Raw genomic sequence first — 25418 nt, 5'->3', positions numbered from 1 at the left:
GCCAAAATGTGGGTAATGAGCCATCTATCAGTGTGCTAGACTACAAACTGGAAGTCGCCCATGAGTTTGTGTATCTTGGCTCGACGATCTCTGACAACTTGTCACTTGATAGCGAGATCAACAAGCACATTGGAAAAGCCGCCACAACATTCTCCAGGCTGACGAAGAGAGTATGGGCTAACAGTAAGCTCACTGTACACACCAAGGTGCAGGTCTGCACAGCCTGTGTTTTGAGCACACTGCTGTACGCCAGTGAAACACGGACTTTGCGCTCAAAACAAGAGCAGCGGCTCAACACATTCCACATGCGCTGCCTTAGGCGCATACTCGGTATCTCATGGCAGCACAAGGTCCCCAGTAGCGCAGTGCTTGAGGGCAGGCACCGCCTCCATGTTCACCCTTCTCAAACAGAGGAGTATGTGCTAGCTGGGCCATGTCTCACGTATGATGGATGGCCGAATACTGAAGGACCTCCTCTTCGGCAAACGGGCGTCTGGAAAGAGGCCGAAAGGGCGACCTAAATTGTGCTACAAGGACACGTGCAAGCGTGACCTCAGCACTCTCTCTATCAGAGTGAACACCGGGCATTCGCTCGCCTCAGACAGGCATGCCTGGAAACAGGGAGTGAAGGAAGCTCTTGCTATGTATGCAACTACCTTGGTGAAGGAAGCGGAAGACAGGAGAGCCCTCAGGAAGATCCGTGCCCGTGATACCAGAGCGACATCTGCCTACTGCTGCTCACAGTGCGGAAAGGACTGCCACTCCCGGATTGGATTGCACAGCCACAAAAGACGCTGCTAGAATCAGTCCAACTGGGGCACAAAGCCACGATCCCTCGGGATCGAAGGATGCCTACTACTGCCATTACTATTTAATATATTATCTTCTAAATTACTTAAAACATAACCCGCAGATAAAAACAATAAAATACACCCAGCAAATCCTGTATATATACAGGACTGCATTGACGCAAACATTTGTACGTTTACAAACTGCAGGCATAAAAGCTGCCATCGCCATTTCCAGCAGTGACAGAAACAGCATTATGCAGGATATTAATTTGCTTTAGCACAGTGTTTCTTAAACTATGACCTGTAGAACACTGATGTTCTTTGAACAACTCACAACTATGCCGCAAGCAGGATACTTTTCTGATATCATACACCGATGATACATATTTTCTATTTTCAACACCAGATACAATGCTACTTCCTCCATGCTATGATACCTGATTAAATTACTTCATTTTGTTCTTGCTGTTCATCCTTTTTTGTTCTGACAACACCTAATAAATCATTTTTTAGTCTTTAAAATACTACATGACTGCCGGTTTGTTAGACTACAGACTAAGATGGTTACCCTTCTGTTACTATTCAATTTTTTGAAGAAAACTTTCATAGGTGTTCTGCACTAAAAATATTGTTTGGTGTTCCATGGTCTCAAAAACTTTTAAGAAACGCTAGTCACCTGAGTCTGATAAAAATTAAATACCATCACTATATCTTTTGTATTCATGGATATTTATTTAACTGGCTTCTTTACTGGAACCTCCCCCAGTCTTTTCTAGAATAAGCAGCATTTAATGTTGCATGCTTACTTTCTACTGGCCTTTGAAAACACTCCTCCTGACTAACCACAACAACAAGCGCAACTATCCGTAATAAAACAAGAAACAGTGCCTAGTGCCTGCAGAAATATGATAAAATGTCTGAGGATCCCTTGAGTTAGTGGTTCCTTCCTCCTACTAGGAAAGTTTCTGCCGCTCTGTAGCGTTGCTTTCAGTGTGGGCGGTAGAGGAGGGGTTACTTCCTAGTCAACAGCTGTTGCAGCTGTGAAGAGAGAGGGAGATAGAGGCAGCAGGGACCCATCTCCGCAACAGCTAGTAACGCAAACCAAGGTAAAACAAGCGGTTTGAAGCATTCACCTGCAGGGAAGGGGAAGGGGAGGGGGAAGGGCTATTGTACAGGGGAACATTTGCTGGTGTATCCCTCCTGAGCTGTATAGCTTGTGGCATGGGGTGGGGGAGGGTGCTGAACTAGGAGCACAGAACGCTATGACTTAAAGGAAACAGGGACAGCAGAGGGGGGTTTTCTCCTCATTTCTCATTACAAAAAATAGCCTCATTCTGGTTTCAGTGCAACGTTGCTTCACCACGTGTCTATTATATTAAGTGGCAAGTGTTCCCTTGGGGGCCATGCGGAATTGCAGAGGTACTAACAGGAGGTGGTGTTTACAGGAGCGTTAAGCTGTTATGGGAAGCACCCGTGGAGGAGGAAGTGATCATGGGCTCAGCCTCTGCCTCAGTCTCACCTACTCAGGTCCAGAGCTTGCCAGGTGCTCTGTCCTTTGGATGAGCTTTTTAATAGCATAACAGAGAGAAGCCTAGAGAGGGTTCCAAGCTCAGTGTCAAATGCAGACACCCAGTAGTAATGGTGGTGCTCACCCAGAAACACAAAGGGTGCATCTACACGAGGAACTAACTTCAAAATAAAGGAGCTCAGCTTCGAAGTCCTTACTCCATTCCTAGGAATGGAGTAGTGCCCTACTTCAAAGTTCAACTTTGAAGTAGGGTATGTGTAGACACTCTACTTCGAAGTCTGTTACTTTGAAGTTAGCAACTTTGAAGTTATTTTTGCAGCACAGACACAGCCAAAAAGATTAAAAGTTATAAGGAGTAGTTATGTAAGCATCCTTTTTCTGAAAAATGACTGACTTTCCAAACTAAAGCTGTAATGATATTACAATCTCCAATTCCCTTTCTGGACAACTAGAGCATATGCTGTTGGTCTCTACATTTTGGAGTTCATAGGACACCCGTTTTGCAAGTTATTCATGCTGAGGGAAAACAGAGATCTGATATTTAATGCAATCTCTCTGTTTCCCATTCCACATGAGGACCTTAAAGCACTTAACAATATTAGGGGATTTTTTCGTAGTTCACTCCTGTGAAGTAGAGAAGCATGCCATTTCCATTTTACAGATGGCAAAGCAAAGGCACAGTGAGTTTCTAAGACAGAGGCAGGAATAGAACAGCTATCTCCAGATTTCCTTTCCTGTACTATATCCAGTAAGCCAGGCTCTAGCCTAGCTCAATGATGCAGGATCAAGCAATGTAAATAGGGATGTATTCCTGCTTTGAGCAAAACAAAACACTACCAACAAAAAACAAAACCTTCCCCAAAAATCCTAACCACTGCCCCAAAAAAACCCTACACCTCCCCCCCGCAAAAAAAAAACCAACAAAAGGTTGAAAAACAATCTAAGCCAATCACCTTTACCTTGACCCTTTACGTGGAAAATGATGACAGTGGAGTTTTGTATCAGAACCATGCACAGTAAACTCTTTCTTATCCAGCAGCCCTGGGACTGGGAGGTTGTCAGATAGTCAAATATTCTGGATAATAGAGAGGTGTACCTAGCGATACAGAACGCTAAAGAAAAACAAGATTAGATATTAAATAACAAACAAAAATGTATGCAGAGTACTTTATTTACCAACAACAATAGTATTGTACACTGTAACCTTATACTGTATTTACTGTATTTATTTGTATTTACTTTGACTATACTATACTTACAGAAAACATAACAAATTTACTTACTTATTTGAAAGTTCCAGGTGACAGAATGCGGGATATGAAAGAGTTTACTCTAACAGGTTACCTCTCAGAACATTTCTTTTGGTCCACAGAAATAAAAGGTGCTGCAATTCACAGATAGGAAATGTCTTAGCTAAGCAACTGGACTTTCTAATTTATTTTTCATTACATTTTAGTAACCTTTCTTCCTCCATGGGTGAAGAGGGCTAGATAAGATTCCTTTTGGAGCTCCTCAAAGATAGTTCTTGTTTAGTCCCAGAAGTCCATGTGGAATGATGAATAGGGCTCTCAACCACCAGCCTAAGGGTATGTCTACACTACAGAATTATTCTGGAATAAGGTATTCCAGAGATATTATTCCAAAATAAAATGTTCTGGATAATGAGTCCAGACTACAAGGAAGCCCCAAAATAAGCAAAACTTATTCCAAAATAGTGTGTCCACATACAATAGAACTTATTAGATCCCTTGGAAGTACTGTTTCCAAAGCTCTAACCTGAAATACTGTGTCTACACAGCAGCATTATTTCAGAATAAGCTATTCCAGAATAGCTTATTTTGAAATGGCACCTATTTCCTGTCTATACAGCCCTGATTTCAAAATATCTATTTCAAAATAGGCGCTATTCCTTGTAGAATGAGGTTTACAGAATTTAAAATGAGCCATCCCCTATTCTGAAATTATTTTGAAATAGTGGTTTTACTGTGTGCATGCTCACAAAGTTATTTTGGAATAGCAACCCTTATTCTGAAATAATTTTGCGGTGAAGACATACTGTATGGCCGCTTCTACACTAGCAAGTCCTTGTGAAATATTTTTTGAAAGAAGGGGCTCTTAAAAACATCCAGTGGAGGATCTATGCACAAAAAGCATTTTCAAAATTAAATCGAAAGAATGCAGCACTCCTTTTGAAAAGCACTCTTTCACCCCCGTTTCAAGAACAGCACATTCTTTCAAAAGTTTCTTCAGAAAGAAAACGTGTGTAGATGCTCTGTGGCCCCCCCCCCCCCTTTTTTTTTTTTTTTTTTTGAAAGAGCAGCCTCATGGTGCCTGATTTTTTGATCCCCGGCCCGTTCTTTTGAAAAAACGGGTTGCCCTTTTGATCTGCTTTTTTGTGTGTGGATGCACTCTTTTGAAACAAGATCCTTTGAAGGAGATCTTCTGAAAGGACTTCTTTTGAAAGATCGCCGTAGTGTAGATGTGGTCTAGATGCGTTTATTTAGCCAGTGCTGGCCTGGTGCCTGAAAGTCACAGACTGCAGTGTGGTCCCTCATAAGACAATATGGAATGCTATCCTCCAGGTCAATCCTTCACTTAAATAGTTTCAAGCTCTTTTACTATCAGGTACTGCAATTAATGATTAATATTATGTATTTATTCCAGGTACAACATAGTCCCTAGTGCCCTTACATGAATCATTGGGATGAGTTTTCAAAACAAAACAATACTGGTCAAACATTGGAGAACACTAATGCATTGTTAGTACTTATAGACAACCTCTTGGTTACCATTTGTTCTCACATAAATGGTTTAGGAATTCACAGGATTTGTAGCCATTATGATCCAGCCATTTGGCTGATGAAAAGTTCAGAGGAATATCCTAAAATTCTTGGAATGGTTCTAAATGTATTGAGGACAGAGACAAATGCTACAAATCGTACATAGGAGAATATGTACAAAGGATATACAACACAATGCAAAGCTCAGGAATTATCATAAAGCTGATTGTGAGTAAGCAATGGAGGATCTTGCCAGAATCTCTCAAAATATTAACGTTAACATTTTTCCTTTTGTTGTAGTATATAGATACAATATCTGATTATTAATGGTATTTGTCAGAGCAATGGTCCTTTCCTGGCTTTAAGTTATTTTTAGTGCAGTAAGATGCACACCGGAGAAAGTTATTAGTCACTATTCAATCTTGTAGGTTTCAATAGTGGAATCTATACATCCTTATTGCTTTCATTGTTCTTAAACTGTATCGGACAAATCCATAATGCATTTGTACAAATGTATCTTATACAGCCCCCATTGTCATAACACTAGAGCATCAGAGTGTACTGGAAACTAGAAATAACACTATTGATTCATCTTTCTTCCTTTCTCACTTGAGTGGTTATTCTGTAAGAGAGGAAGAAAGACATTAACAACGGAAAGACATGTCAAAGAGCTGAGTTTGCATTTAATTCTGAATTAGGTCATTGGTGTCTGGGTCATCCTTAGACCTTGCAGAAACAAATTCCACATTAGGTCCAGCTCCTATGGGAGTTCAGTTCCAATACTCATGAAGCTGTTAGTTGATATTTACATGCTTCCAGTAAAATATAACTGTTGTAGAAGGTCCTGGTGGTGATTGGAGGGGAAACCTTTTAGGGAACTAGAGCCAATCCCGTAATATCAGGAAGGAGAGTGTGAGCTAGGCTCTGTAGCCACCTTGGCCAGATAGTAGAAGTAGATCTCCCTCATCCGTACTTAGTCCAGTAGTTCATGCATTAACTTAGGATGGGAGAGATCTAGTTTAGACCCTGCTCTGCCTGGGACTTCGTGTGATCTTAGGCAAATATCAAGGCCATGTCTACACTCGCATGTTTGTTCATGAAACATGTTAGTCAGGGGACTGTTTTTTCACATCCCTGACAAAAAAATGTTTCACCAACAAAAGCGCTGGTGTGGATAGCACAATGTGTGCGTGAGTCTCTGCTGCTGTCCTAATTACAGCCACTCATTGAGGTGGTTTAATTATGCCCATGGTAGAGCTCTCTTCCATCACACTAGAGCATCTACAAGGGAGACTTTGCAACAGTGCTGCTGTGCCACTGTAAGGTCTGTAGGATAGCTATAGCCTTAGTTTCTGTGCCTCAATTCCCCACATGCAAAAATGGGAACAACTAAATTTTCTTACATCATTAGGGTGCTGTGCATATACATACACGAAAAATTGTGAGCACCCCTAAACAAAAGTGATGGCGGCCATAAAAAAACCTGACACTGATTTGTGTCAAATCCATGAACCATCCGTAAGGAACATCATATTCTGCTGACTGACACACACTTTTTTTTTTAAATTATTAAATTTCAGCTCCCTTTCATGGCACTTGTAGATATATTCCAAGTTGGCATGCAATTTGCTTGGGGATACTGGAAAAAATAGCATCATGCGAAGTAATGCATTTTGGGTTTGCTTATTTACTTTACTGCTCCTGCCTTTACAGTTGTACCATGAACACTTACCTCTTCGTCTATTATTTAATCCAATTCTGTGGCCATTCCTGGATATGTACCAATATGATCATCAGGTTCTTGTCATTTGGGAAAGGTAAGACTCTCATTCATTTTACATAGCTTCATTCTTTTTCTTTAAAATCCCTAACTGGACATATTTAGGACTGAACTAATTTAGGACTCCCTTTGTGTTATATTATAATTTCAATTAGATTGATGGAACGCTGCATCTTCAATACAGATGAGCATTGGAGAGACTGAACAAAACAATATCAATACAGCTGCACTATTTTTATAGTTTTTGCTATGCTGTCTTTTTTGTTAAGGACCATTCATATTAAACAGAATTTGATCTGAATTACTTTAATGTTTTGGAAGGTAAGACTATATCCATCCCCATTTTGAGTAAAGTTTGGGTACACAATAGAAAATGACTGACTTCAGAGTTAAAAAGAAATGATGGATGGTGGGAATACAAAGGGCAATGCCTTGCACAAACTATAAACTACAGCTAGCAGATATTTTATGAAATCCCTCAGATATAAACCAAAACTGAAAACTTTTTCTCTTTTGGCAAGAAACGTTTCTGAAACCAAATACCGGGAGCCTGCACAGATTTATTCAGAGCTCATTGCAGCTACTTCACTAAGAAAAGCATGCCAGAGGTAGACTCGATCCCTTGTGAGATCCCCACTATGCATATTGTTCCCCAGACATCCTTCTTGGCTTCAAAACGCTGGTGGCATATGAACTTTACTTTTTGACATCTCAGTGGTCACGTCCAAGGCTTGGCAAGGAAAGAGTTAAGAGATGTAAGTAATGGGATTATCTTTTCTTGTCCCCTGTGGTTGTAGATTCTTTGGCCGATACCTTCTATTCTATAGGGCTCATAATGCGCCTTTGCCAGTCATTGTCCGTATTAGAGCTCCTGCACATTCTACTTGGCATTGAAGACAACCGTTTTCTCCCAAGGCTTTTACAGGTAAGTGAATTTATACTGTACAGAAAATCCATAGCTCTTAACATGAGCTGCAGGCAGTAACCATGAGATAAATAACAGAATGGCCCAACATGCTCCCTAATGTAACTTTCAGCAATTCTAACTCTCTTCCTTGCCCCCACCCACTAGTTAAGGGTCTAGTTCAGGGTCTGTTCACCAGCAGACCAGCATGCTGGATATCAAATCCCCAAATGTATAATAGAAAAAGAGAAAAATATCATGTAATCCTCATAAAAGGGTAAGCAGTAGAGGAGAAGGAGGGGAAGATTCCCTCCATGGATAACTGAGTGTGCTTTCTGGAGCGCTGTTCATAGTCATTAGGAGACTGGCTAAACCGGAGGGGAAGAATGCTCTCCACTTCCTTCCTGGAAGACATGCATATGTTCCATTGGTTTCAGTGAGAGAACTTTTTATTCAAGTTATCAACAGCTTGGACACTGGCCCCTATCTAAGGCTTTGGGGGACCAGAAGGAGATCCTGTCCTCAGGAAACAAAGGAGCCAGGCCCTTAGGAGGCAGGGCACAAGCTTCATGTTTAGTGACTTCCAGCTGGCTCTGCTTTCCACCTGTTGGGCTCAGCCTGCCAACTGCCAGTTCTTAACCAGTTTCGTAAAGCAGGAATGAGCAATGGGGAAGTAGCACATGTCCAAACACATGTAAGGAGGAAAAGCAACGGGACTGCAAAGTGGTAGTTGAGAAATCTTCAGGAAGTTTGAGCCTTTTGAAATGCTGGAAAGGGAGGCAGTGTCTGCTGGCATTCCTTGAGGGGGAAGATCTCTTTTAAAGATGGACAGGGGAAAGGAACAGTGGAGGGACAACTATCACTCTGATCTTCCAAAGAACTACAGTAAGTCAGATCAAATGCTGGGCTCGGAAGGAAGAAAAGACGAGAGGTTCTATTCTCATACTGGAAGTTCAGTGGATTAAAGGTCAAAAAGAGTGAGCCCGATCACATGGCCAGACATGGTATCAATTTACAAAAGGCTCCTGGGATTGCGACATTTTATAGGGATTTGAGTGCATACCTTTTGTTGTGGGAGCAAAGAAAGAGATAAGAGATGCAAACTATGCACTCTGGCAGAGTACAAGAACTCTCTTGTTCTCTGCTTTGGAATTCGTATAAACTTGGGAGTTTTAGGTTTTCATCTCCGGGAACCTTAAGACCAAGAATTCCACACAGGTGAATATTGATGAAATGGGGGCTACTGGCAGTGGTGCAAAGACAAAAAACTAAAGCATATGTAGTTGCTTTTAGTAGTGAAAAATGGGAGAGATTATAACTTTTAAAATCTGCATGAGAAATTGATTAATGCAGATTTGTATTCTAAGAACTGCTTCCTAGGCATGGTTTCCAATACAGAAAGTCATCAAAATGCATCTAACTTTTTAACTGAAAGTACAAATTTCTACAAAACCCACATGATCCTATGCAAAAAATAAATAAAACTGTACTGTTCAATGTATCCTTTGGTGATTGCACGGGTGCCTCATCTCTTAGAGAGAACAGTTAACCGCTAAGCCTAAGGCCATTACACAGAGCTCACAATTTCTCTTGAATTGACAGTAAAATCTATTCATAGTAAATCTACTGAAGTCTAGGCCAGGAAAGCCCATCTGAAGACATGATTCTATGACAATATAATTGCTCTGGACTAACAGGTTAGGAAGATGCAACTGACAACTGGGAGGGCTGCTGGAAGACAAAGGGCCAAATGCTGCCTTTTCCAGCATTCCTCCACTAGTCATAGAGAAGACTACTTACAGCAGAACAATTGTTTCCACTGTGCAAATTAGGCAGGCTGTGGAGAGGTTGTGCAAAAAAGTTCTGAATGTCCGACATCTACGAAGCACTGCAGTATTCATCAGGGCAGGTGAGGTTTGGGAACTGACTAGGAAAGGGTCAGGAAAAGATACAAGAACTATCACTGGTATTACGGTTGGTTTTAAGTTACATTTTCACTGCAGTGTTCAGGTACTACCTGGCTCCTATGTCGACCCAGGCTCCTACCTGTGTGTTGCCCCAACACCTTCCTCCTTTCCCCACCAAAAAAAACAACCAACCAACCAAACAAGGACTCACTTGCTCAAAGCAAGTTGGTGTATGAGTTAGAACCCTGGTTCTAGCTGGAAATTTGCCCACTTTGGAGTGAAAATAAGAACATAAGAACGGCCATACTGGGTCAGAGCAAAGGTCCATCCAGCCCGGTATCCTGTCTGCTGACAGTGGCCAGTGCCAGGTGCCCCAGAGGAGGTGAACCGAAGACAATGATCAAGCAATTTGTCTTCTGCCATCTGTCTCCAGCCTTTGACTAAAGGCTAGGGGCACCATACTTTACCCCTGGCTAATAGCCATTTATGGACCTAACCTCCAAAAATTCATCAAGCTCTTTTTTAAACTCTATTAGAGTGCTGGCCTTCACAGCCTCCTCCGGCAAGGAGTTCCACGGGTTGACTGTGTGCTGTGTGAAGAAAAATTTTCTTTTATTAGTTTTGAACCTACTACCCATTAATTTCATTTGGTGTCCTCTAGTTCTTATATTATGGGAACAAGTAAATAACTTTCCAATATTCACTTTCTCCACACCATTCATGATTTTATATACCTCTATCATATCGCCCCTCAATCTCCTCTTTTCTAGACTGAAAAGTCCCAGTCTCTCTAGCCTCTCCTCATATGGGACCCTTTCCAAACCCTTGATCATTTTACTTGCCCTTTTCTGAACTTTTTCTAATGCCAGTATATCTTTTTTGAGGTGAGGAGACCACATCTGCACGCAGTACTCAAGATGTGGGCGTACCATAGTTTTACATAGGGGAAGTATGAAATTCTTCATCTTATTCTCTATCCCCTTTTTAATAATTCCTAACATCCTATTTGCTTTACTGACTGCCGCTGCACACTCCGTGGATGTTTTCAGAGAGCTATCCCCTATAATTCCAAGATCCCTTTCCTGATCTGTTGTATCTAAATTTGCCCCCATTACATTGTATGTATAATTGGGGTTATTTTTCCCAATGTGCATTACCTTACACTTACACACATTAAATTTCATTTGCCATTTTGCTGCCCAATCACTCAGTTTGCTGAGATCTTTTTGAAGTTCTTCACAATCTACTTTGGTTTTGACTATCCTGAAGAGCTTGGTATCATTTGCAAACTTTGCCACCTCACTTCTTACCCCTTTCTCTAGATCATTGATGAACAAGTTGAACAGGATTGGTCCCAGGACTGACCCTTGGTGAACACCACTAGTTATCCCCCTCCATTGTGAAAATTTACCATTTATTCCAACCCTCTGTTTCCTGTCTTTTAACCAGTTTCCAATCCATGAAAGGATCTTTCCTCCTATCCCATGACCACCTAATTTACGTAAGAGCCTTTGGTGAGGGACCTTGTCAAAGGCTTTCTGGAAATCTAAGTATATTATGTCCACTGGATCCCCCCGTCTGCATGTTTGTTAACCCCTTCAAAGAACTCTAATAGATTAGTAAGGCACAACTTCCCTCTACAGAAACCATGCTGACTTTTGCCCAACAAATCATGTTCTTCTACGTGTCTGACAATTTTATTCCTTACTATTGTTTCTACTAATTTGCCCGGTACTGACATTAGACTTACCGGTCTGTAATTTCCAGGGTCTCCTCTCGAGCCCTTTTTAAATATTGGCGTTATATTATCTGTCTTCCAGTCACTGGGTACCGAAGCTGATTTAAAGGAGGCTAAATCACTCACATGTTGGGATAATCCACCAGGGCCTTCCTATAATTGCTCCCATGTGCCCAGAAGAGCAAATTACTCGACAATTCTTTCTGAAAGAATCAAAGTAGATCACAGAGAACCATGGGATATATCACCACAGATCCTAGCAACACTCATGGGTGCATGCAGCACTGGTGAGGATGCAGTAATTCAAGTGTGGCTTTGTCATGTGATCACTCACACCTGAGCAAGACTAACCCCCTGCACTGACTACCTAGGCTACTACAATTGACGACGTACTTGCAAGAAGCCTCCCTCAGGGTACTGCTCAGGTACACGGACATGGTCCCTGTGCCAAAGAGCTTACAGTATGTGGTGAAAAACAAATGGATAGAACAAATGGATGGGGGGAGCACAGGGTAGCAGTTTTTATGCAATTGTGGGATTACAATGATTATGGGAAGAGATGACAGCACACTGGGTGCATGCCCAGGGTGCACTGTTTTGTAGACAGCGCAGCTGAGGGAAATTTAACAGGGAGATTTAAAGGAGAAAAATATTCTGACCCCGTAATATTAACAGGGAGTGATTGCACAGTCCATTTGTCAGGAAGGAATTGGATTGAATGCTGTCTTGCTCACTCTCAAAATGGTGAAATTGTACTGTGGAAATTTGAGCTCATGTACAGATCTGAGTGGATGCAGTAAGGAGGTGGCTGTGGGAGAGAAAGGAAATTCCACTTTGATCTTCATTTTCTCAGTGAGTGAGAGTGAAAAATTAAGCCGTGCTATTTATGTTTCATGAAATAACTGCACATACTTCCTTTTTCCTTACTAAGGACATGTTTTCTATTGTTTTTTTTTTTTTGAGTGTCAGGGCACATACTGTACTATAGTCAATTAGGGATTGTAAAAGCAGGCAGAAAGAAAGAGGAAGCCACATGCAAACCCTCATTTACGCAAAAAACCAGTAGTTTTTTTTCTTTTCCTTTAAGCAAAACGCTTCCTTCCCAATTTATAATGCTACTAACACTGCCAGCTGTTCTGTGTTGAAAGACCCCATGCGCTTAAGCAGGGTTGTTGCTGGAGACATTTTAGTTTAATAATTTCTGAAGGCTGTTCTGTATTTCCTTTTACCTTCACTCACTAGCTGACGCTGCAAGTAGGAGCCACATCCATTAACATCTAAAAGGGAAGATATGGTCAGAGAGCAAAGATTAAAATTCGTGGCATTATTTAAAGTTTTTCAAGATGAGGAACTGGATCCACAGGGGGAGTCCTTTTTCAGCTGCTGGTGACTAAGGCTGGGAACAAGAAATCTGCCCTGGCACCAACAGGATGAAAAATAAGTCGATTTGTAGTGATTTTCCTTTATGTGACAGATGTGGAAGAGCTTTGTTGTTTGTTAAAATTATAGTCTCTGTCCAAAGAGTTCCATGAAGGAAGTTGTAAACACGATATAGAAAAAGTGCTATACAGATATCTACATTATATTCTAGTTATGCAGTATTCACTTCATGACTTCTTAGTGGGTAGATGACTTCAAATCTATAAGAATTAACAAAACAGATTGTGTGAGACTGTCCCTCAGCTGGTATGAAATCTGCATAGCTATTATGGTTTACATCAGTTGAAAAATTTCCCTGCATTTTAAACACTTTTAATACAAATATAATCCAGAATGGACTAGTGTCAGGCTCTGCGGAGGATTACACAGGTCTTCAGAATTTTTGGTACTGATGCATGACTGCAGCCCAGAACCAAAGGAGGAAGGAAGAACAAGTGAACAAAAGAAAAGGGATGCTAGATTTAGTGTAATAAACAGACTGTCATAACATCTTTGTTGCTGACATAAGGTAGAAATCAGAAATACATAAACCATACATATGAGTAGATAATTTTTACTGTAATTTTTTTCTTTTCAGATAATGGAGAGAATAATAATTTTATTTGTTGTCATCAGCAGTCAAGAAGAAGTTCAAGGGAAATACATTGTGTGTATTTTATTTTTCCTTTGGAATTCACTGGATGTGGTCAGGTAAGAAATCAAAGTAACCTTTTAAAAATAAAGCAAAACCTATCAAATGTAACTGTCAATACAGTTCATGCCATCTGATTTTTGTTATTTGTTTATATTTATATTTTAAGCAAATATCTGATCAGGCACATTGTAGTTTCTAGAATAATTTTTATAACTACCTTAAAGTTTTCAGTGTCAAAGATTTGACCTCGCACAAACTGAGGACAACAGCATGGCTATTTTCTAAGGAAGGGCATTCTCCAAAAGTAGTATCTTTGCTTTTACATGTAAAAGCAGCATCACCTTGTTACAACTCATTTAGGCTATATATACCCTACAAATTTGGGTTTAGGTCCCTTCCTCATATATTTGCTGTTGCTATCTCTAAAGCTGCGTCTACACGTGCACGCTACTTCGAAGTAGCGGCACCAACTTCGACGTTAGGCGGCGAGACATCGAAGTCGCTAACCTCATGAGGAGATAGGAATAGCGCCCTACTTCGACGTTAAACGTCGAAGTAGGGACCGTGTAGACGATCCGCGTCCCACAATGTCGAAATTGCTGGGTCCTCCATGGCGGCCATCAGCTGGGGGGGTTGAGAGATGCTCTCTCTCCAGCCCCTGCGGGGCTCTATGGTCACCGTGGGCAGCAGCCCTTAGCCCAGGGCTTCTGGCTGCTTCTGCCGCAGCTGGGGATCTATGCTGCAGGCACAGGGTCTGCAACCAGTTGTCAGCTCTGTGTATCTTGTGTTGTTTAGTGCAACTGTGTCTGGGAGGGGCCCTTTAAGGGAGCGGCTGGCTGTTGAGTCCGCCCTGTGACCCTGTCTGCAGCTGTGCCTGGCATCCCTATTTCGATGTGTGCTACTTTGACGTGTAGACGTTCCCTCGCTGCGCCTATTTCGATGTTGGGCTGAGCAACGTCGAAGTTGAACATCGACGTTGCCAGCCCTGGAGGACGTGTAGACGTTATTCATCGAAATAGACTATTTCGATGTCGCAACATCGAAATAAGCTATTTCGATGTTGGCTGCACGTGTAGACGTAGGCTAAGCTAGCAGCAGGAAGATATGACTGAGCTCATATGCACCAGTACATACCAGTGACTGGTCTGCCACACCACTGTAGCTGCTGCCAACGCACTGCTATTTGCACTCGAGCCAGCTCAATGAGAGCTAGTGAAAATGTGTAAATGAGCAGAGGGAAAAAATAAATTACACCCTAGCTTGTAGTGCAGACATAGCTTTAAAGACAAGATTTATAGTGCAATAACTCAACAAGCGCAGGCTATTCATTATGACTTTGATTATTATGTAGCAAGTGAACAGTATTTCAGACAGCAAAAACACAGTTCTTTTCCCTGTGACCTTAAAGTTTAGGCTAGATAGGTCATATAAATGATATAGGGATAAATCACAACAGGCAAAAGAGCATGAACATAGAAGAAATATTAACACCATATGAAGTTACAGGTGACTTTCAATGGAATTTGTGTTTGAGTGACTTACAATCTCACACTATTAGTTTTTGGATTTGACGTAAAACTCACCCTGCGCAGAAGGCCAATGCAAGGAATATGTGCTGGTTAAGTGTCACTGAAACCTAAGTTTTCCTTGATGTAAGTGTAAATGCAATACCATTGTCTCCAGCAGGAAATGTATGGTTCAAATAATATAATAAAATATTGATTTACACATATTTTGAATCTTGTTTACTTTATAGTTCAATGGCGTCTCCCTCCATGTCTATGGAGAACATCTTTGACTAGTTCCCTTTCCTTCATTTGTTTCTCATGTGTATACGTATGACTTAATCCTATTTGCATCACATAAGCCGTGTCTACACGTGCACGCTACTTCGAAGTAGCGGCGCCAACTTCGAAATAGCACCCGTCACGGCTACACGTGTTGGGCGCTATTTCGAAGTTGAAATCAATGTTAGGCGGCGAGACGTCGAAGCCGCTAACCCCATGAGGGGATGGGAATAGCGCCCTACTTCGAAGTTGAACGTCGAAGTAGGGCAAGTGTAGACGATCCGCGTCAAGCAACATCGAAATAGCGGGGTCTGCCATGGCGGCCATCAGCTGAGGGGTTGAGAGACACTCTCTCTCCAGCCCCTGCGGGGCTCTATGGTCACCGTGTGCAGCAGCCCTTAGCCCAGGGCTTCTGGCTGCTGCTGCTGCAGCTGGGGATCCATGCTGCAGGCACAGGGTCTGCAACCAGTTGTCGGCTCTGTGGATCTTGTGTTGTTTAGTGCAACTGTGTCTGGGAGGGGCTCTTTAAAGGGAGTGGCTTGCTGTTGAGTCCGCCCTGTGACCCTGTCTGCAGCTGTTCCTGGCACCCTTATTTCGATGTGTGCTACTTTGGCGTGTAGACATTCCTTCGCAGCGCCTATTTCGATGTGGTGCTGCCCAACATCGAAGTTGAACGTCAACGTTGCCAGCCCTGGAGGATGTGTAGACGTTTTTCATCGAAATAGACTATTTCGATGTCGCTACATTGAAATAAGCTATTTCGATGTAGCGTGCACGTGTAGACGTAGCCATACAATCCTCATCAGTAATGGATACATTACTGTTACACTGTGCTGGACTCATTCACCATTCAATCATGCCTTTTAGGCTCAATTTCTAGTTGTGAGTGAGAGAGATGCTGCTGGCTCTCTTCTCTTCACTCAACCAGCTCTCTTGGCTGATATGTAAAGGGTGCAGGGTCACAACATCCTCAGCAATGTTTCTGTGTGCGTAGAGGTAGCTGTCAAGTTCTGACAGAACATCATAGTACTCAGCTGATGTATCTGAGAATGGGGGATAAGGCTGGGCACAGCTTCCTGCGCATCCTCCTTTGCCTACTGCAAAGCAACCGGGCAGGTTTCAGCCAAAAACAAAAAGGCGCCTCTATTGCAAAGTAGGAAACAAATATAGGATATACTGTAAATTGTGTACATGTGGAATGGAAGATTCAAGCACACTGGGCAAATCCAGGAAATGAATCCCAGTCTAATGCTAGAATAGAAACTACTAAATTCACAGAGAGGAAGCCGTGCTAGTCTATACACTATCAAAACAAAAAGCAGTCAGATTTCTGGCACCTCATTAGCATTTGGTCATATGATTTGGAGTCTGGAAGAAGCTCTTCCAGACTCCAAAACAGCTGTGTCAAAGCGCGGCCCCCAGGGATCTCCCGGAAGGAAATCCTCAGAAATTTTCGAGAAGACGGGGATATTTTCATCTCCTCACCATATGATGGGGTCGCAAATAAGTTGTCTGCTTCTGGTTTCTGGTGGGAGTCTGACACTAAATAAAATGAATGCATATTTTCTCTCATTTATGTCCAGCATTCCAAGTTGGTGAAACTATTTGAGTCCAATACTCTGAAATCCACAGATTTCTCAGTACAGATGACTTCCTTAAGGAGTAAGATGTTTATTCACTTCTCTTTCATCTAAACTTGAAAAATAAATCCAAGTTCCCTTCACTTTTTTTTTTTTTTTTAAATTTCCAGATACACTTACTGCATGTTATCAGTGACAGGAACATACTATGAAGCTCTGACATGGCTGAACTACACCCTATGGATTCCACTATATCCCCTGTCAGTTATGGCTAAAGGTAAAAAGGGTGGGAGTAGGCATGAAGCAAATTTAAGAAGAGGTTCATTAAATACCGAACAGAGATGATATTATACATGGTGCTTGGTCTTGCTGGGAGGGTGGGGGACTGGACTTGATGACCTCTTGAGGTCGCTTCCAGTTCTAGTATTCTTTGATTCTAAATTACTTGTTTTCTGAATCTCACTCGATCGAGTTTGATTATTTTGATGACCAGTGTTTTTCAGAAGCTAAGACATGCTTAACCCCTTTATTGTTATCTACATGCTTCTCCCATCTATCTTTCCCTTTTCTCTCTTTCCTTCTTTTCTGGGGGCTCTTTGTTTCTCAGTTTCTACTCACCTTTCCTTCTCATGGAAGATTAACAACTTGTTAACACAATGCAAGGCACTGAACATCAACCTAAGCTGCTGTCACTGTTCTTAGTGTAGCTTAGAGATAGGCACCCAATGCAAAAATCAGATAAAGCTGGTATATGCACTACTATACGTAACTCCTACTTGAAACCAATTTATGCACAATACCACTGTGGCTTATTACAATTTATGGTACGTAAACTAGTATGTGTAACTGAAATCTCGAGGAAACGAGAACTAACAATGTCAGTCCCAAGAAAACGAATTCAAAGTAATGCCTTGCATGCATTACAAGTACACTGTTTTATACAGGTTACATTTCACAAAACAAGGCAGTAGACCAGTGGTGGGCAACCTGTGGCCCATGGTTTGCATGCAGCCCATTAGGATTCTATGAATGGCCCAAGAGATATTTTGTTTACCGTTGCCCAGGGACGGGGCTCCCAAATTTCACTGGTTTCTCTCTGTACAGCTTTTTCCCTACCAGTATCACTGAAGTGACACTCCTGTGAAGCAAGGATACATGAAGTGAGGTGCATGCTCACTGCACACAACACTGACTGCGAGAGCTATGCGCTCTCTCTACATCCAGTCAAAGAGCTGCTACAGTTAAATTGGCAGATCCTGCAAATTCTACATATCAAGCGCAAGTTAGTAAAACTAGCCCATCTCCAGAGACTGTCGTGGTTACAGCAATTGTGCAGCCCATTGAGATGAAGGATGCCACTTACAGGATAGCCCTGGGCACCCCTCACTGCAGTAGGCAAGATCCACATTCATGCTTTAACTATAGTTTTCTTAGAGATGATCTTCGACATAGAAGTGTTTTACTATAACTTTAAAAACATCAAAACATTATTTTGCAGCATTTGCCATCTACGAATCACTGCCTTATTTTGAATCCTTTGGCACGTACTCCATCAAGCTGCCATTTCCGTTCGCCTTATCGATCTACTTCCCGTACATACTGAAAATGTACCTGGCAATACTGTTTGTAGGTAAGATTTTCATCTCTTGTGAACAGAATCTTCATGCCACTAAACAAGAATTCACAAGCCTGAGGAAGTAAAAAATCAAATCAATGAAAATTCTTTATGAGATGCTTTCTCTTACTTAGACCTGCAGTGAGAACTGTATGTTAAGGGGGAGTTTGTTTTGCTCAGAAACTGGCTGGTTGGAATTCCAGTACCCATTTTGAAGTGAATTACCCATTTCCAAAGAGACAAACAGGGAAAAGAACTAGTAAGGACAAAGTAGATGGAAAATGAATATATTGTGGTTGAGCCCCTTCATCATTATGTTAATTCAACAGGAAGTCCTGAGTAAGGCCTTGATTCCGCTGCTGTTTGTAGCCAATGGAAACCCTTTTACTGATTGCCAGTGGACATTAGATCAGACCTGCAGTGTGTTTGTTCTTTTAAAGTAGATCTGGCATCCTGTATCAGAACTCCTCCAGGCTTGAAGAGATTTGGACCCAAATCCAAACTTCATAGCTTGTAGTCACCTATGGTTTCTGTGGGCTATAGCAAAATCCTGGATCCAAACAGGGCTGGCAGGTTGGAGAAATTTGGGTCGTCTTCTAACTTTTTTGGTTGACCCCATCCGAACCTGTTCAACCTATTCGGTAAAGTGGTGATAATATTCGTGGCATCAGCCCAGCCCTGGTTTTTTTTAAAAAAAATGATCCTTTTAGATCAAGCACAGTGTTGTGTGGTTCATAAAAGATTCTTATTCAATTCCCAACCAACAAAATGAGATCATGAGTCATGATGATGGCTAAAGGGAAGACCTGTTAATTTGGAAAAAATTCTAAATACCTACATACCAATGTGATGGCAATAACTGCAATATTATAATTACTCTGTGGCTGTGTCTACAGTAGAGAATTTTGTTGCTAGAAAGGAGTCTTCTGTTGACATACCTCAGGGAGCATCTACATGTATAAAGTGTTCTGTTGACAGGGTCTTGACAGAACTCTGCATTTGTCTTGACAGTGTTATCCCTCAAATATTTGAAGAATAATGATTATGCAGTGTAGACACTTCTTTCAACAGAGAGGTCTTCAGGTTCACCAGGCAGTCCTGTTTGCAGAGCATCTGGTCAGCAGTTCCGTTGACAGATGGCAGGGCAGTCTGGCTGCTCTTTGTTAACAGAGCGAATTGCTCTGTCCATCTGCTTTTGTGTGTAGATGCTCTGTCGACAGAGGTTCTCTCTACACAACTCTGTTGACAGATGTTGCTGTCGACAGATGCTTCTAGTGTAGTTGTAGCCAGTGTGTATATATAGGTGTGTTTTATGGATTCCAGGAAAATGTCTTACGTCCTGCATTAGCTAGATTTATTTACTGAGGTCACTTATAAGCAGATATCTAAAGATATAGTATGGTCAGCTACAGGAAATCTTACTCCTGTGGGTTTAATGGACTCATCCACAGAACCACTTGGGTCAGTTGGACTCTCCCCATCAGGATTTTCAGTTGCTACTCCAACTGTTATTTCTAGGTGCATGCTGACTCTTTTAGAGTTTTGGTTCTTGCACTTATATTTCATGTTTCAATTTAGGTATGTACTTCATCATCAGGTACCTCCGCTCAGAAAGAAAAGCTCACCTAGGAGCCAGCTACATGAAAGAGAAAAGGAGTTAAGTTGATATCTTGTCTCATAATGAGGACAGTGCTCTAGAACATGCTATGCTAACACATTATATGGAAATAACGTAGACCAAGATTTTCAAAAGCGATTAGTGATGTTGTGTGTCCAGTTTGCAATATCTTAGAGGATCTCAATTTACGGAGGGCAAGTGTTCCATGCTTTCTGATAATGAGGTCCTTTAAAACATCTCCCACTCGGCATTCAAAAACACAAGGACCTGAACCTCTAGCCACTTTTTAAAGTATTGGTCTTAAAGGTTACTCGAACAAAAAATGGCATGTTAATGCCAATCACACTAGCATTGCCTATATTTTAATGATGGGTGCCTATTGCTACAGTAGCATGGATTCTGTGTTTTGCATTGGAACAAAATGTCAGTGGTATTCTGTTTTTATCATGTCACCTCTTAGTATATGTAAATCAGATGTCTGAATATCAAATGTGCTGGAATTAGAATAGATTGTGAAGCAGACGCTGGAAGTTCTGCATTTTGCCACAAACACAAATTCTGTTCACAGAAAACTAATCCTTCTCCACTTAGCATCCCCCATCCTCATTTGTAATGTAAATGTAAGTGAAAAATTCAGTTAGTGTCTATCCACTACAAGACCCAGATGACATTTAATGTAATGAAACACGAGTTAAGACTCTAAGGTATTTCCAGTAGATCCTACCGAAAGATCTGTTTTTCTTAACTTTGACATCCAGATTTTCTCACAATTAAAATAAATAAGACCCAGGTAGACACATTCTTACTTAACTCACCAAATTTGCTCCCAATCAGCCCCATTCCCCATTACGCTTCGGACTTGAATAAAAGACAGAAAACATGAAGGGATTGAAAAGCAAAATGAATATGAAAATTCTGGTCATGAAAACTCTCTTACCTGTTTAACCCCCTGAAAAATGAAACCTAAGTATACACTAGTCTGAAGACAACAGTTGAATAGCCAGTGTGTGATGGGCATCTCAGATTGATAATTTAGTGGCTCTAGGACAACTGTACTGTCAGATATTTGTATATTATCCATTTAATGCACATGGTTGATCATTTGTCACACTGCTGGCTCAGGTGAAGTATTCAATGTCATTACACACAGCTGTACAATGACAATGTTGGATTGGTAATGTACTCAAGAAATTAGAAGGGACTCAGAGGATTTGAGTCAGTAACAGAATGGTATTTTGTATATTTGGGACTTATTCCCTAGCCAAGAAGAGAGAACATGTGCCCCAAGTTCTAGTTTCTATACTCGTATGTTCAGCAATATTAATCTGAGCCATATTTTTACTTTCTATTTTGGTGATTCAGTCCAATGTGTCTGTAATAAAGATGACTAGATTTAAGGTGACCTGGATAGAGAACTGATGACTGTTACATTAGGTTATCCTTACTATTGGGCATTTGTGAGTATAAGAGCCATGTAACCAACCAACCAACTGCCTGACCCCCATTCTGACCTTTGAACACTACAGAAGGGCTCAAATGGCACAAACAGGTTTTAAAATTCCTTTATTCAGCCAAGGGAGAATTCTCCCAGTATAGGCTCTGAAGAAAACATCCATAAATCTATCTACTGGGGTCTCGTCTCACAAGCTCTAGTAGAGGGATATATATAGGTATCTAAATAGGTAGTCCGTCAAAAGTTCCAAACACTCAATATGCCTAAATATGGATTTAAGTTGCTACAAGTGGTCTCTCTCTCTCCGCATGCACCCACATGCCTGGTCCAAGAACTTATGGTTTGAGTTTTCCTACTTGGTAAAGTGAAGGAACATTTGATCCCATCTGCAAGAAAGGAATGTGGCATAAGCATGTGTGGCAGGAAGGGAGAAGTTGTAAGACCAAAAGAAAGTGAAATATAGTTACAAGTGATTACGTATCCCAATTAACAATCTATTGAGTAAAAGATTTCTGAAAAACTTACGTTAATATATTTTTACACAACACATGTATCATTATATACATTGGTATATTGTGCAGAAGAGGAATTTTCTTTCTGATGGAGTATATAGTTCATCAATTATCGTTTTCTGCTATGGTCAGTGCTATGCTGTTTGCCAAGCAGAGCTGTATGGTATAGTCAAGTGAAGTTTCCTCAGCCTACCTTATTGGTTATCTCAATGCTGACTTCCTTTCTATGCTATGGAATATTTCACATTTTGTGATAGTTACATTGCCAACCAAATCCTTGGGAACTAAATACTAACAAAGCAATAGGGTATTTCATTGAAATTAAAGCAGAGCATAGTCCCTTAATTTTATATTTTCAGCTTTGTAATTAACATCTCTAAGGCTACGTCTACACGTGCAGCCAACATCGAAATAGTCTATTTCGATGAATAACGTCTACACGTCCTCCAGGGCCGGCAACGTCGATGTTCAACTTCGACGTTGCTCAGCCCAACATCGAAATAGGTGCAGCGAGGGAACGTCTACACGTCAAAGTAGCACACATCGAAATAGGGATGCCAGGCACAGCTGCAGACAGGGTCACAGGGCGGACTCAACAGCAAGCCGCTCCCTTAAAGGGCCCCTCCCAGACACAGTTGCACTAAACAACACAAGATACACAGAGCTGACAACTGGTTGCAGACCCTGTGCCTGCAGCATAGATCCCCAGCTGCGGCAGAAGCAGCCAGAAGCCCTGGGCTAAGGGCTGCTGCCCACGGTGACCATAGAGCCCCGCAGGGGCTGGAGAGAGAGCATCTCTCAACCCCCCAGCTGATGGCCGCCATGGAGGACCCAGCAATTTCGACGTTGCGGGACGCGGATCGTCTACACGGTCCCTACTTCGACGTTGAACGTCGAAGTAGGGCGCTATTCCTATCTCCTCATGAGGTTAGCGACTTCGACGTCTCGCCGCCTAATGTCGAAGTTGGTGCCGCTACTTCGAAGTAGCGTGCACGTGTAGACGCAGCTTAAGTCTCACGGGGTAATTTTTCTCACTTCACTAACACTACATGTGCAGGGACAACCTGTGTGTTAGACTATGGCCACATTTACACTTTGAGGAAGATTGATGCTGCCACGGTCGATCTTCTAGAGTTCGATTTACTGTGTCTGGTAAGAACTTACAGGGCCACCCAGGTCAGTGCCAGAACAGTAAACCCTCACTTTACACGTATTCAGGTTGCACAAAACTTGCTTTTACCTGAGTTTCACGCAACGTGAAGCTGCTGGGCTGTCAGCCTGGCTAGCTTCCCACAACAGCAGGCAGCTAGGCAGTCTAAGAGCCCCTTCCCAGAGCAGTGCTAGGCACCCCCTGGGAACATAGGGGTAAGGCTTTTAGCTTGTCTAGCTGCCTGCTGCTGTGAGCAGCCAGGGGGGCTAAAAGCCCCTTCCCAGAGCAGGGCTGTTGTCAAGCTGACAGCAGCCTCACACTGGGAAAGTAGGGAGAAGGGTTTTAGCCCCCATAGCTGCCTGCTCCTTCAGGCAGCTGGGGGAGGGGGGGCTAAAACTCCTTTGCCCCCCAGGATCAGAAAACCCCCTCCACCCCAACCTGCACACAGGGCTCCCAACCTCTGGCACACTACAGCCCCACAGGGGGCTCAGGCACCAGCCCCTGGCACATCACACAAGGCTTGGGCTTCAGCCCCCACCCACCACCCCTGCGGATCCTGCTCCAACCTCCACTCCAACCTCTTCAGACCAGCTATTTTGAAATAGCATTTCCAGTCACATTTCGAAACACTGACATTGGACAGCATTACGGCTTATTTAGAAGTAGCGCTATTCCATGTCTTAATAGCACCAATTTCAAAAGAGCTTTCTGGACATAGGTGTTACTCCTCCTGCAGTGAGGTTTACCGATTTAGAAATAATGCATCCGCTACTTAAATTTTATTTCAAAATAGTATGTGCATAGTGTAGACACTAGCAAAGTTATTGAAAAATAACAGCTGTTATTTCCAACTAACTCTGTTGTGTAGATGTTGCCAAAGAGTTGTATGTGTGGCCCAAAATGGTAAATAGGTTGAGACTCGTGGATCTAGATGGTTCTTAAGAATCACTACTGGTATATTAATGATAATACAAAGGCTACATCTATGCTGTGACCTCCGGATGTGATTCTCAGCTCATGTAAATGTACTTGTGGTAGTACCCATCAATGAGAATGAAAATGGAATCATGGCTTAACCATACTAAGTACAAACCCATCTAAAACCCAGGGTATATGTATAGAGCAAAGCGATGCCATGTCACCATTGCCTGTGCTACTCAAGCTATATTATTTTTTCCCCCTCAATCTAGCTCACTGAGACCTAATGTGAGTATGGGTACTTAAGCGGGCAACCACGTCTTGAGAATGCATGGGGACAGTAATGAGAGAATAAATTTGACACTGTGGCATACAATGAAGGTGAATACCTAACTGAGAAACCTACCATATATAGAACAGCTAAATTACACACTGCTCAGACTGAGGTCACTATGGATCTGAATGGGATTACTCACTCAATTACTAGTGACATTTACCCCAGTGCACAGGGGGTCTGTTCAAGAACCTAAGTACCAATTAAGTTTCTCTTTCAGCTCCATCTTGCGTAGACCCTTATGTCAGGGTATATTGCTCCCTATGTACATTGGAGACAGAGGGAATCAAATTGTGCAACTACATATGGGTTAAAGGTAAGATTCTGAAAGGGGACTTACAAACAGGAGGGCCCAGAGACAGGAGGGCAACATGAAATAAGAGAGAGGGAAATAAGATTTCAATAGGAGGAGGAGAAATAAAAGAGCTTGGAGGCAGGTCAGAAAACGGGCTCCCCAATAATTCCATACTTTTGCTGGAAAGCAGAGAAAGATGGGACAAGTCCTTTGTCCTCTCAGAGATACTAAAATGCTGAAGGAGTGAACAGATCTGCCATCTTCCCTTTCACCTGGCAAAAGTGGAAAAGACCTGTTGTTCTGTCTCTCTGCTCAAAGGTGAAGATGTCTACGTAGGCAAGGGAAAGGTGTTATGGGAATGGGAAATTTGAAGAGATGGAATATTGTGGAATGTAAAGGACATGGGGTCTCCACTGGTATTGAAAATCACCCAAGTTTCTGGAAGTTTATCAAGATCAATTTTCTGAGGCCCTCGGTTGGAATATTGTTGTTTAAATTATGCTGAAATATATCAAATATACTTAGCAATGTGCAGATCCCACACTTACCTGAAGATATGTCCTTGGTAAAATATTATAAGGTTGGCAGCAATGCAACTATCACAAAAATAATACTGTTGGTATAACATTGAATGATGAATTCTATAATGTGGAG

General features: G+C 41.9%; 1 protein-coding gene across 1 annotated transcript; it reads left to right on the top strand.

Annotated features, from left to right (window-relative positions):
* Positions 1-1809: 1809 nt before the first annotated feature.
* HACD4 (3-hydroxyacyl-CoA dehydratase 4) lies at positions 1810-25399 on the top strand. Its single transcript, XM_074994978.1, has 7 exons — positions 1810-1897; positions 6813-6916; positions 7677-7804; positions 13446-13558; positions 17040-17146; positions 18368-18499; positions 20063-25399. The coding sequence occupies exons 2-7, from the start codon at positions 6820-6822 to the stop codon at positions 20143-20145; spliced, it is 660 nt and encodes a 219-aa protein (XP_074851079.1). The 5' UTR covers positions 1810-1897; positions 6813-6819; the 3' UTR covers positions 20146-25399.
* The last annotated feature ends 19 nt before the right edge of the window (positions 25400-25418 follow it).

The sequence above is a fragment of the Carettochelys insculpta genome, chromosome 5, assembly GCF_033958435.1.
Source record: "Carettochelys insculpta isolate YL-2023 chromosome 5, ASM3395843v1, whole genome shotgun sequence".
Lineage (NCBI taxonomy): Eukaryota > Metazoa > Chordata > Testudines > Carettochelyidae > Carettochelys > Carettochelys insculpta.
The sequence above is the reverse complement of the archived record's forward strand: the minus strand, read 5'-3'. Positions and strand labels throughout refer to the sequence as shown.

Coding starts and splice junctions, on each gene's coding strand:
- HACD4 (XM_074994978.1), top strand. CDS start 6,820: ATGAACACTTACCTCTTCGTCTATTATTTAATCCAATTCTGTGGCCAT. Junction 7,805..13,445: donor TTCTCCCAAGGCTTTTACAG/GTAAGTGAATTT, acceptor TTTTCTTTTCAG/ATAATGGAGAGAATAATAAT. Junction 17,147..18,367: donor CCTGTCAGTTATGGCTAAAG/GTAAAAAGGGTG, acceptor ATTATTTTGCAG/CATTTGCCATCTACGAATCA.